Genomic DNA, 11,842 nt, shown 5'->3' with positions numbered 1-11,842 from the left:
CTCTCTATAAAAAGCTTTTTAGGAAGCAGAATGAGATTGATCAACCCTCAATCCCGGATCAAGCGTTGGGCTGCCCAAAGGGGGTATTTGGTGTGTCGGGAGCGCTGTCCTGAAATCCCACCTGATAGCACACTGTGCCCTCTTTTATCTTGCTGTCCTAGAGTGAGAACCCCATTCCAGGAAGTTCTCCGAGGTTTCCTTTCAGGACCTTTACATGGGTGGGTGTCTGAGACATCTCTCACAGCGCCCGGGGGTCTCCCCGTGCTCCCCTTCGCAGTCGTGTCTCATCATCTCACACATGAACCACCACCAGAGCCCCCATTTCGTGTGTGTTTGTTTTTCTGCTTGGTCTCCTACACACACACACAGACACACACACACACGCGCTTTTTCTGGCTCCTGTTTGCTGAAAAACTTTTGGGTGTGTTTTTTCCCGTCCCCTCTGTCCCTGATGGCTTTGTCGCGCAGGCAGGGTTGGAGGGCGAGGGCTGGGCTCCCCCTTGCCTCCGCACCACCGCGCGTCCCTGCGGGCTCTGCCAGGAGGTCCTTCATCCCACAATAAGCGCCGTTCAGTGTGTGTTCCCGGTGTGTTCCCGCTGTATCCCAGGTTTATTCCCATTCCCAGACCCGTCACTGTCCCCGATCTCCGGCGGGTCTCACGGGCGGTGGCGCCGCCTGGCGGCCGGCACGGGCAGCGGCGCTGTGCGCAGGCGCGGCCGCACCCGCCGTCATCGCCCCGCGCCGGCAGCGCCGCGGCCGCCATGGAGGGTGAGGGACGGCGGGAGAGGGAGGGCGAGCGGTGAAAAGTGAGGGGTGAAGGGAGAGGGACCGGGGTGGCGGAGTGGTGAGCGATGGAGGGTGAGGGGTGGAGGAGTGAGGGATGGAGGGAGAAGGACGCGGGGTGATGCAGAGCTATGGATGGAGTGCGAGCGGTGGAGGGAGAGGGACAGGGGTCGAGGAACGGGGTGCGATGGGAGGAGAGAGATGGAGGTTGTGAGGGACGGGGGGAGAGGGGTTGAGGGTGAGCAGTGGAGGGAGAGGGGTGGAGGAGTGGGGGACGCGGGGTGATGGAGGGCGAGCGGTGGAGGATGAGGGAGTGAAGAGGGACCAGGGGTGAGTGGTGGAGGGTGTGAGGGATGGGGAGTGAGCGGTGGAGGGTGAGGGACGGTGGGTGGTGGAGGGCGAGCGGAGCCCGCCCCGCTGACCCCGCTCGGCCGTGCCCTGCAGAGCAGCTGTACCGCCGGCTGCCGCCCGAGGACTCCGGGGACCTGCGGATACAGGTACCGAGGGACCCGGGAGCACCACGCCGGGAGTTCTGACTTAATTGAAATGTGCTGTTTTAAAGTCTCCTTTAACATATCTCTAGCCTCAGGGCTCAGAAGAGGCTAGGGTATTTGTACATGCCTTCCTGAAGCGTAGCATGCCCCAGATGAAGGATGAAGCCATCCAGGATATGTTAACTCGGAAAGCTGTGGTTCTTGAGCATTATCCCAAAAAAAAGACCAAGCAAAAGAGGAAGAAGGCAAAAGGTTTTACTGCCAAGCAGAGGCGGGAGCTGCGCCTGTTTGAAATTGAACCCGAACAGCAAAGGTAAGACCTCGAATGTCTTCTTTCCGTAGTAAAAGTGGAAGTACATCAAAAGTATGGAAAAGCAGCAGCATGTGCACGTGGATATGAACCCTTCAGTGTGTAACATCATTTTGAGATGCTGCTTGTGGCATTTCACCGTGAGAAAACAGTTCTCTTGTCTGTATGGCTGGAAAGTTCATTTCTGTTCATTGCTAGTTCTGTTTCCTTTTGTATACCTAAGTATAACATGAAACCAAACCCAAATACAGTCACCTCTGATTTCACTTTTTGAAGTTGGACTGCCTATGACCAGAGAGTCAAAATTCTGCATAAGGTCCCTCAATGCATGTTGAATGAAGCCCCTGCTGTTGGTAACAGGGAGTTAGTGGGGAGATAAAACAGTAGAAATCTCTTCAGTCTTAGGTGGTCTGATCCTCCAAAACATATCAGTGCTTTGGGTTGGCATAGAGGAGCATGCTTGTTTTATGAAGTAAACCAGCTGTTTGGAGCGGGTCACCTTGCAGGGTAAATGGAGAGCAGATTGTGTATATCTTATAAATGTCAGTCTTAGCTCTCTCGGAAATACAATCTGTTGACTCCTTCTATAAACAAACAATACTTTTCTTGTAACTTACGTTTTGTGTATATTTTATGGTTTTTTTTACTGCAGGTATGCCATCTTCCTACCACTCCATGAACTCTGGAAACAGTACATCAGAGACCTGTGCCACGGACTCAAACCAGACGCGTAAGTTGAGTTACTTAAAGATTTACGTGCTTTTCATTTAGTGGATACTTCCAGGTTTACTGAGTTACTGCTTGAAACACTGTGGTTAATTGATAAGGATATGTACTGTTTCTGGAAGCTTTGACCATGATTACAATAGTCATGGGCTCATTCTGTTAACCTGAGTTTCTGTATGATTTTTTTTTTCCCTTCTATCTGATCCCCCTCTCTTCTTCAAGGCAACCCTATATGATTCAGAGCAAACTGCTAAAAGCTGATCTCCATGGAGCTATTGTTACAGGTATTCTGTTTGTTTGCTTTTATATCATCTGAAGTTAAGCTCCTGTAGTTCAGGTGCTTACTTTTAAATTCCTTTCAGTATCATGAACTCTAAAATCACATAGTTAAGATCATACATTGATGGATTATTTCTCTCCTTAAAATGCTAATGATCTTCAGCTGCTCTTGAAAATCATGTTGTTAGTTGCAAAGTAAAACTGCATGTTTTACTAGTGATGACTGTAAGTGCATTATTTCATAATACTGCAAACTAATTTTTAAGACCATGAGGCGACAGGAGAAGAGCAAATAAACTGCATCTGAAATTTTCTAATACGTATTTCTGTTCTTTCAGTCACAAAATCAAAGTGCCCCTCTTATGTTGGGATAACAGGAATCATTCTACAGGAGTTTAAACATGTCTTCAAAATTATCACTAAAGAGGACAAATTAAAAGGTATATAAAACATTTTTTTCGGTGCTTTTACAACTTTAATTATCAAAAGTTTCTTAAACACACTATTCATCTTGCATCTCTGAGTACATTGGTTTATGTGCATAGAATTGGAGAAGACAGTGTCTTTACTGACCACCCAACAGCCCAATACCTTACCAAAAAGGCATCTCATTTTTAAAAAAAAGGCATTTTCAGTGAACCCAGCATGATTATGCCCATGACTCATTCATCTGGTTTACATTAGATGTTCTCTGCAACACTTAACTGCATGCTCCTGAAAGAGGACTAACTTTGGTAATTCCAGTTAAATTTGGAGGTTTGGGTTATTTTTCTTCTCTTGCTGAAGTATAAAAACCTTGAAATGTGGCAAACCTCAAGGCTATGGGTGAATAACATCCTCTGGTACATCAGTATATTTTTATAACAGGGATTCACATTCGCCCACTTTGGTGAGTTTGTTTCCTTTTGCATTTTCAGTTGTTCCCAAACTCAACAACGTATTTAGCTTGGAGATTGATGGATTCATTTCCTACATCTATGGAAGCAAGTTCCTGCTGAGAGCAAGTGAGCGATCTGCAAAAAAATTCAAGCTGAAAGGAACCATTGACCTATGATTTCATGGAAAATCAGAAGTATTAATAGAAATATTTGCTGTTTTCCTGCCATTTAAAGAGATGGAAAATGGAACAGCCATGTGAAATGTTTTTAAAGCATTTCCTTCTCATTCTTAAAGAATGAGCAGTATCCATTGTCTTTAAGCAAGACTCTCAGACTGCTGGAGTTGGTGTATTTGTTTTGTTACTTGTATATAATATTCTGGCTTTAATTAAACTTATATTAGTGTTGGTTACCTGACTTCTGTTTCGATTTATAATTGTAAATTTGCACAATAAAAATTATACCTTGTAACTCTGATAAATGTTATTGTTGCCTTCTGTATAAATTGGGCTTTAGCTGCCTGTTACTGCTTGCATTGAGACTGCAGGTGATGACAACTGCTCTTTATAATCATTGCTCCTGGGCCAACATCAACATCTTTGCCTTCTGCAAGCACAAGCAAATAAGTTGTTTCAGCTGACAGGTTTTACTGTGAATATCTCCTTCCCTGTGGATAATATTGTTAAAGATAACAGGTATATGTGATATAAACATAGTAAGCATGCTATGCAGCTCTAAAAGCTGTTTGCTTTCCCCATCCTTATGAATACCCTTCTCCTTGAAGGTTGAGTCAGATATGTCTATGTCAGTAAATACATGTCATGCCAGAGTGCAGGGAACACAGCACAGCACATGAGGGAAGCACTTGAAGGTGGAAATTCAAAGATGGAAGTGACCCCCTTTCAATCTTGTCCTTAAATTACCCACAGAACTGCCTTATGAATATTTAACCTCTGCCCACTGAGCTATTGTGCTTCATGTATCCTCAGCCCCTTATATTTTTTACTGTAGACTGCCTCTTTTAGTTGCCCAGATTACAGTCTCTCATCGACTGGGCAGGTTTGACTTGTTTGGGAGGTGGAAGTGACCCCTATGTTTAGATCACTCAACATTTTTCTGTTATAAAAATGCTCCTCTGATGTTTATGTTTTAAATGTAGTTTTCAGAAGCTTTCAACTTCAAGATCAAATGAAAGACCTGTGTGTAGGAGAAGTTTTTTCCTATCCCCAAGCATTTGTAGCCAATCAGGGCCATTTCTTTAAAGAGAACACAGCTGTTCCTCACATACATCACACCCCAAAGCTGAATAACTGGGGTTAGGAGAACAGCTAGAGCTCTTCACTGCACTGCAGGGCACAGAAGCCAGAAATCATTGCCACCTCCAACTCCAGTCCTATAAAAACAACAAAAAAAATGTGTCTTTTTGTAAAAAAAACTCTAACTACCCTCCAAATCTCCCACTTCCTTTCTGGACCTGTTGCTGGCAGAGGTTACAGAAGAGCTGCATCTCCTTGGAACGAGCCCTCAGACACAAAGCAGATTCACCTGAACCAGCCTCTGATCTGCTGAAGTCACAGTGTAGGCAATGCTGGTTTTCAAGAACAGACCCTTTGGAATCAAGAAATAAAAGTATTTGGTACAGAAATAAATCTTTGTTGCAATTACATGAAGCATTGCCCTTGAGATGGGGAAAACTGTTTTTGTCAGGGAGAGATATTTTATACAGGGAAATACAGTTATTTCAAAGCAATGAGAATTCCTGTCCGTGAAGTAAGAACAAGATGTGTTGAAGTTGTTAGACCCAAGTTGTTATTCTACCTTGTGCCCATTACTCCTTTCAATGTTCTGTAAAATGAAATCTCTTGGTTTCCTGTAAGAGGTCAGAAGATAAAACAAACAAAGAGTTAGAAAACATAAATCATAGCAGAAACCGTCAGGACAATGACCTAATTTTAATTTTGCTCACAGCCTTCAGTGTAACATCTAATTAAGACATCTGTTAAATGCCTATAATATTAAATTAATAGGGGGAAGCTAATAGAACTTTATTGGCATAGTCCAGTTAATTAACATTAGGGCCCTTTAATGGATGTCTTAAAGAGACATTAATGGGAATGCCATACAAATTGGAACTAGGCACAATCACGTTTCATTGTGCTGTGAAGGACAAAACACATTCTACCATATGGACACATAGATGAACATGATACAAGTTCCCAAAGCTGCTGGCATTTCTATTTTTTAACCAAAAAAGACAAATGCTGCCTAGCAGTGCCTTGTGATAAATAAAAGGAAGGCTTTTGTTATTAACAGTGCAGAGTGCCCAGGAGATGTTCAAAGGGCTCCTCAAGGTAATCAGGGTAGTGGCACAAAAGACGGGTGACAAATGAAGAATAACAAGAGCTGAACAGCCCACACATTCAAGACTCCTTTACTGCAGCTGGTAAATCACCTGCAGAGGCCTTTTTGCAGTGACTCAGAGGTGTTCCAAGCAGCCCCATAAATCCCTCCAGCTGAATCACTGCTGCAGACAGCCGGGATCTCTGTCCACCCACCAGCAAGTCGAGACCTGTCCCACCTGCCTTCTCCAGGACATGGCCCTGTGGTCACCTGTCCCTAGAACACATTACACTCCCCATTGTTTGTCAAGGAACTTCCTTAGAAACAGGGAAAAATGAAAAGGATGGCTCCCCAGCCCTCCCCTGCCGATTCATGGCCATTCCCCATCTCTTCATTAGCTGAGACAGTAACTACTTAATGGATTTAATATTGGAAAATTGGAGAACTAATCACAGCTGTCTCTAATAGGCTTCTTCCTTCATGTGTTCCACTCTGAATTGCACTCAGCAGAGACACGTTTTTCGTAATGATTTTTATACCTGAACTCTCACTAAAGAAAAGACTAACGAGGGAATAACAACAATGAACAATGTCTCACTACCCTACACACATTTCTGCTTTCCTATTACTGTGTATATGTAATATTTTTATAGCCAATATGAACTAAAACAATTGTAAACAATCCAGTTACTGAATTTTGAACACTTAAGGAAGAATGGAAACACAAAACAAAAAATCCCATAATTTCTGTTTAAAACCTCGAAATAATTAATTGTAGGAAATGTTTGAAATTAAAGCCGAGTCACATCCAAGAAAACACACAGAATATTCTATTTGAGGGGGTTTTTTTATACTTCCTCTTAAAGATGGATTACACAACAATACAGTGGAAACCCCCAAAAACCTTCTGAGACTGTCCTTGAGAAACTCACAATAAATCACTGAAATGACAGCAGCACGTAGCTGATGTTAACTATATATTCAAGCCCCCTAATATTTTTGAGAAGCATAAGAGAGAGCATAAAATTGTGATCCAGACTATGTTCCCCTTCCTTAGCTCTGTCATTCCTATGGTAACTAACTCCAGTTCTAAGTCACTTTCCCTACTGTGTGTAATGAAAATGTATTATTTTGGTAAGGCAGAACTTTCCCTCAGCGTGCTGGTTTAATTAAATTAATGAGCAAAAGTGAAAAATAGAGGATCAAGCATCCACTGCTGCTGAGAGGAGCAGTTACATCTGGCAAACACAAACCTCCTGGGCTGCAGAACAAACAGACCTGGTGCTCTACCTACGGATGGGTTTTGACACCTACCTCTGCACACTCTGCCTGCTGGTTAGGGATGAGGGAGAACTACAGAGTACCCAGCAACATTTAATGCTGAATTAAGAGCTCTCTTAAGAGAGCTCTCTGCTGCTTTGTATTATGAGTCAGATAAGGTACAATACCTAATAGCCATTAAGAAGAGGGGGGGAAATGGGTATACAATTAATTAAAATAACTGATAGGAAAAGGCACAGCCTAAACTTTACAGTCTATCCTGTCAGCCTATTTTCAGGCAATTGCTTTTTTTTCATTCTGCTAAGAGCTATTCCCATAGCACCTAACTATTGCCAAACCATACTGATTTAAAACTTGTTATTTTCATATACTTTCAAGCAATGACCAATAGCCATCCCTTTCTATAGGCAACTGAACAGCCCATTAAAGATCTGCAGTACAGGCCTGTTAATCTGAAATCCCTTCCTACTCTATTAGTTAATAAATTCAGCCTTATTTCTTCCAGCTCTCAGAATAAGCTCCTACTCTCATGACATATATGCATACTTTTGGCTGAGAAACTAATCTTAAAAGACTCAAAAATACATAATAATATAGTTAGAACATTATTTATAATATTCATATCAAAGGGCTTTGGCTTCACCTCAAAAATTTTAAATCAACCAAAATTAAATATAAATTCTGAAGTCCTATATGCTTGTTAAAGGCAAAAGACTTCAAAAACACAGAACCTCAAGCATGACTGCCTTCACTTGACTGAGTCAGGGCTTCTCAGCTGATCCTTGTGGCTCTGGGGCCACAGGCTTGTAGGAGAATGTTTAGAGAAACATATTTGTTGTGTGTGTGAGTCCAGCTGCCAAGACACACCTCTGGCTACAAGCTCCTTGGACATTCTCTACTGTACACACAGTATCAGCTCCAAAATAGACTCCACTTTATAGCACCATTATTCTGGGAGGGAGGGAAAAAATAGGCTTATGCACTTCTTGTAAATGTTAAAATAATCCCATAAATCTGAATATAATTTTTTTTTTTGTGAAATTGTCTGCAACACTCTGCCATGCATATTCTTCCTCTAAAGGATTATTTCAAAATTATGGACTCAGAAATGTTCAGCTGGATAGTTCTTGGGTGGCTGAGGTGCTCACTGAAGAATTTAAATGATGTAATAGCTATTGAACACCCCATTATATGGCTGCCTAATTAATGTGAATGATAGTTATGTCTTACTCACAGAAGATTATTTTACACGGAGGAAAATCTACTCACTGCCACAGTAGCCATTTCAATAGTTTTTATAGGAGCAGTTGCATTATGGCTTCATTGAGTAAAAGGTAAGTAGCCATCCTAAATAATGAAGATTGAAGGTTTAATAGTCCCAATAAAGAATCTTGCAGGTTTTTTATTTCAAAAATTAGAGTTTGATTGCAAGTGTATGATAATGAGAGGGAAAAGAGCACTGGTATGTGGAATCCTTTTGGCTCCTTGGGAACTTCCATTTCTTCTGTGCAGAAACACAGAAGAATAAGGACAGCAAAAAAAGAAAATAAACCCTTCTTTACTTTTCATGACAGCATGTCCAAGCTCCAAGCCTCTCCCCGTGGCAACATTTCAGTGGATAAGGATGTGCTAGATTGTGCCTGCTGCACTCAGAAGGCTGACATTACTGGAACAGCTGCACGCGGCTGATCACGTACACACAAATAACCTCAAATAATGTGAAGAGCCCAGCTTAGACCCATTTGAATGATGATATGCAGACATAAGCCAGCCTTGCAAACTTGTCTCAGAACTGTAGCCTATTACAGCAACCCTTTTTTGCGAGGCAATAGTCAAGGGACTCGGCATTTCTGTTACGAGACCCTATTTCCAGGGTTATATATCAGAGATTATAACAGCTATAAAAATTCAAATGAGATTTAAAACTTGGCATGAGCATTCTCACTTGGGATCTAATATTTTTTAAGCAAATCTTTTCAGGAAAAGCTAAAAGTTTACTTGTTCCACTTGTTATTTTAGGTCTCTATTGGTACATAATTCTCAATCTAGATTCTTACGTGCCCCCCATCGCAGTACCTGAGTGATCTCTTTTCACAGCTTCATTTTCAGAGTGGCAATTCAAAGCTAGGACAATTGATTTGACATTTGTTTCTCCAAACACCAAACTTTCAGGAAGGGTTTTAAAAGAACTTCTGTTCCAAGGCAGCCACTTTTTTTTTTTCAGCAATAAAGCACCACATGTGTTTTAGCAAGTAAAAAGTGGCAACAACATTAACCTGAATTATGGTAACAATGACTACAAAACAAGCTGTCTGGGGATTTGCAAACACAATTTCCAGATGTCTGCAAAAGATCTGATTTATCAAATACACTCCAGGCAGGATTTGTTGTGGGTTTGTACTTCCTAATAAAAGAGGTCTGTAGTATTTATTTACTGTTAGTGCCAGTGAAAGGTGCTACCCTTGTGATATCTTTCAGAAAGATGAGTGTATCCCTTTTAAATAATCCATAGGATACACAGAGAGACATAGACTTTAGAAATTAGACCTTGAAATCACCAATGAAACAGGATGAAGCTGAAGTTTAAATATAAGGAGGGGGAAAGAAGATTGTAGGCATTGGAGGCAGCCTCAGGAGAAAGCCTCAGGTAGTGCCAAGGGGAAGTCCAATGTACCCTGGCTGCAGGGACAGGTTAGAAACCCTAAATGCAAGCTATGGAGGATGCAATTGTATTTTGTCAGCATAGCCTGTGGCCATTTAAAATGTGTGGGGCCTTAAAAGCACCACAGTGAAGAGTAAAGGCCAGTTCCACCTCCAGCTTTGATCCACAGCCTGGCTGTTGAGGCTGTGATGGGGAGCCCTGGCTTAGTGCTTACTTTAGGAAAGGTTTTTTGATATGATTCCTTGCCATGCAGGAGCTGGACTGACATGAACACACTCTTTCCTAGCAGGTCCCCCCATAGCCCTCCCCACGGGTAAGTGCTGCATGCAAATACATCATCACTCGTGTTAGTGATGTCAGAGAGGCACAAGTACAGGCAGAAGAAGTGGGACCATTAAATTTATATTCCCTCACCTTCATTGTCACAGTTCAGGCATGCAGCAGTTGGACTGAAAACTCGTGCTTTACACAAAGAATATCAGGTTGTCTTATCCTAGACTCACTATCCAGGGGAAAAAAAAAACTTACATATGTACACAGAAGTAAAATAGGTAAACACATGGTTCATAATTTTAACTTAGCATTTACAGAGCAATACCTCCTATTTGCAGTGACTTGCAAACAACAGCTTTGGGACAGCACCACATCAAGATAATTACCTTTGTTTCTGGTTTGTTGAGTTGGTTTTTGGGGTTTTTTACAGCAACAAAGAAGAGGCAATTCTTTAGGATTATTTAGAAAACCCAAGGCTTACCCAGAGAAGGATAGCACCTCCTGGTTTTGAACAATGACTTACTTCTGTTTAAAGGAAAATGAGTTACTAAGGTGAACAGATTGAGTATCAAGCTCGATTAAGCATGCGCAATATGCAGTGTAACAACATTCACTGTTTGGTGAAGTAATAAAACAGCTTTATTTTCTTTTGACTTCTGGCAGTCTACCTCCAAGAACCATTCACTCCTATTTCTACCCAGCTAGCATTTCCATGAGGAAGCATCTTGAATTTCAGCTCCTTTGCCAAAGATATTGTTGTGGAGGAAAACAAGAAAAACATCCTACTGCTATAAGCAGGAGACAATAACAGCACCCACACAGGCATCAAGCTGCACTGGTACAGCCCACACCCTGATCAAACATTGCTTTCATACAGGACAGCAGGGTTGTGCTTTAGAAGACAAGATACTCTGGGGACTACACGTCTAAGAGAGAGTTTCAAAAGGCAGTTTTCTTTTCATGCAGCAGAATGGTTTGTAGCTTCAGGAAAACTACATTAATAGCTTGCAGCTTGACCCCAGGACACATTTATCTTAATCTAGTATTATTAATTTTTTTGCTGCCTTTTTTTGTTGCTTTTGTTGCAGCTAACATAAAAATTATACAGAAATCTTACCTCCGTCTATATCCAGAGCAATACATTTTCCTTTGGTACCAGAAGATGGAGCCACATGCTCACAGTTTTAAAGCGATTTTTTTTTCCTGCTTTGCCAGAAAACCCACCCATGAAAGCAGACAGTGCCTAGAAACTGCTCCCTTACCTTACATGAACTTGTCTTTTACTGCGTCTGTGTGTACAGCTAATCTGGTGTGTGCGTTACTCCATGTCAGCTGCCTCGCTCAGATGTTTCCATAACAACTCCATTTTCCTTGCTGCAAATATATTTTCTGAATTGCCTACCATGTCAAAATGAAATCAGGAAACAGAACCAAACTAAGCCAGGCATTTCCAGCTGCTAAATCATCACCCTTTTCATCCCCTTCATGAAAGATTATACTCCTAAAGGGAGCCACACATATCCCAGAACCATAAGACTCCTAACTCCTCATCTTCTTAAAAGGCCAAATAGTGCAGATATAATATCATGTTTATTCTTGTCCTAAAGCTCAAAAATATGTGCTCAGATGAGAGAACAGGCTAGGTTTGTGCTCTGCAGACCCCAACACCAGGCATGGTGGAGCATCACCCTCTTTTTGTTTGGGGCTTTTTTGGCAGGTCGGTTTTGAAGCAGCCCCCATCCACTGCCCTGTAGGGCATCCTGTGCAGGGCAGACAGGGAGAAGGCAGGGACAAGTGAGAGCAAGTCTGCTAAACC

The 11,842-nt window shown here is 42.1% G+C and overlaps 1 protein-coding gene across 3 annotated transcripts; it reads left to right on the top strand.

Annotated features, from left to right (window-relative positions):
- The first annotated feature begins 725 nt into the window (after positions 1–725).
- POP4 (POP4 homolog, ribonuclease P/MRP subunit) lies at positions 726–3,947 on the top strand. Of its 3 annotated transcripts, none has more exons than XM_017828786.1 (7): positions 726–768; positions 1,228–1,280; positions 1,367–1,590; positions 2,240–2,317; positions 2,536–2,597; positions 2,931–3,032; positions 3,510–3,947. In XM_017828786.1, the coding sequence occupies exons 1-7, from the start codon at positions 762–764 to the stop codon at positions 3,644–3,646; spliced, it is 663 nt and encodes a 220-aa protein (XP_017684275.1). In that variant the 5' UTR covers positions 726–761; the 3' UTR covers positions 3,647–3,947. The 3 variants fall into 3 exon arrangements, with proteins under 3 accessions (XP_017684275.1, XP_017684277.1, XP_017684276.1); XM_017828787.1 differs by lacking the exon at positions 726–768 and adding an exon at positions 819–858; XM_017828788.1 differs by lacking the exon at positions 1,228–1,280 and having other exon boundaries at positions 736–768.
- The last annotated feature ends 7,895 nt before the right edge of the window (positions 3,948–11,842 follow it).

The sequence above is a fragment of the Lepidothrix coronata genome, unplaced genomic scaffold (assembly GCF_001604755.1).
Source record: "Lepidothrix coronata isolate B3197 unplaced genomic scaffold, Lepidothrix_coronata-1.0 Scaffold153, whole genome shotgun sequence".
NCBI classification, from domain to species: Eukaryota; Metazoa; Chordata; class Aves; order Passeriformes; family Pipridae; genus Lepidothrix; species Lepidothrix coronata.
Note: the sequence above shows the minus strand (reverse complement) of the source record. Positions and strands in the feature narration are given on the sequence as shown.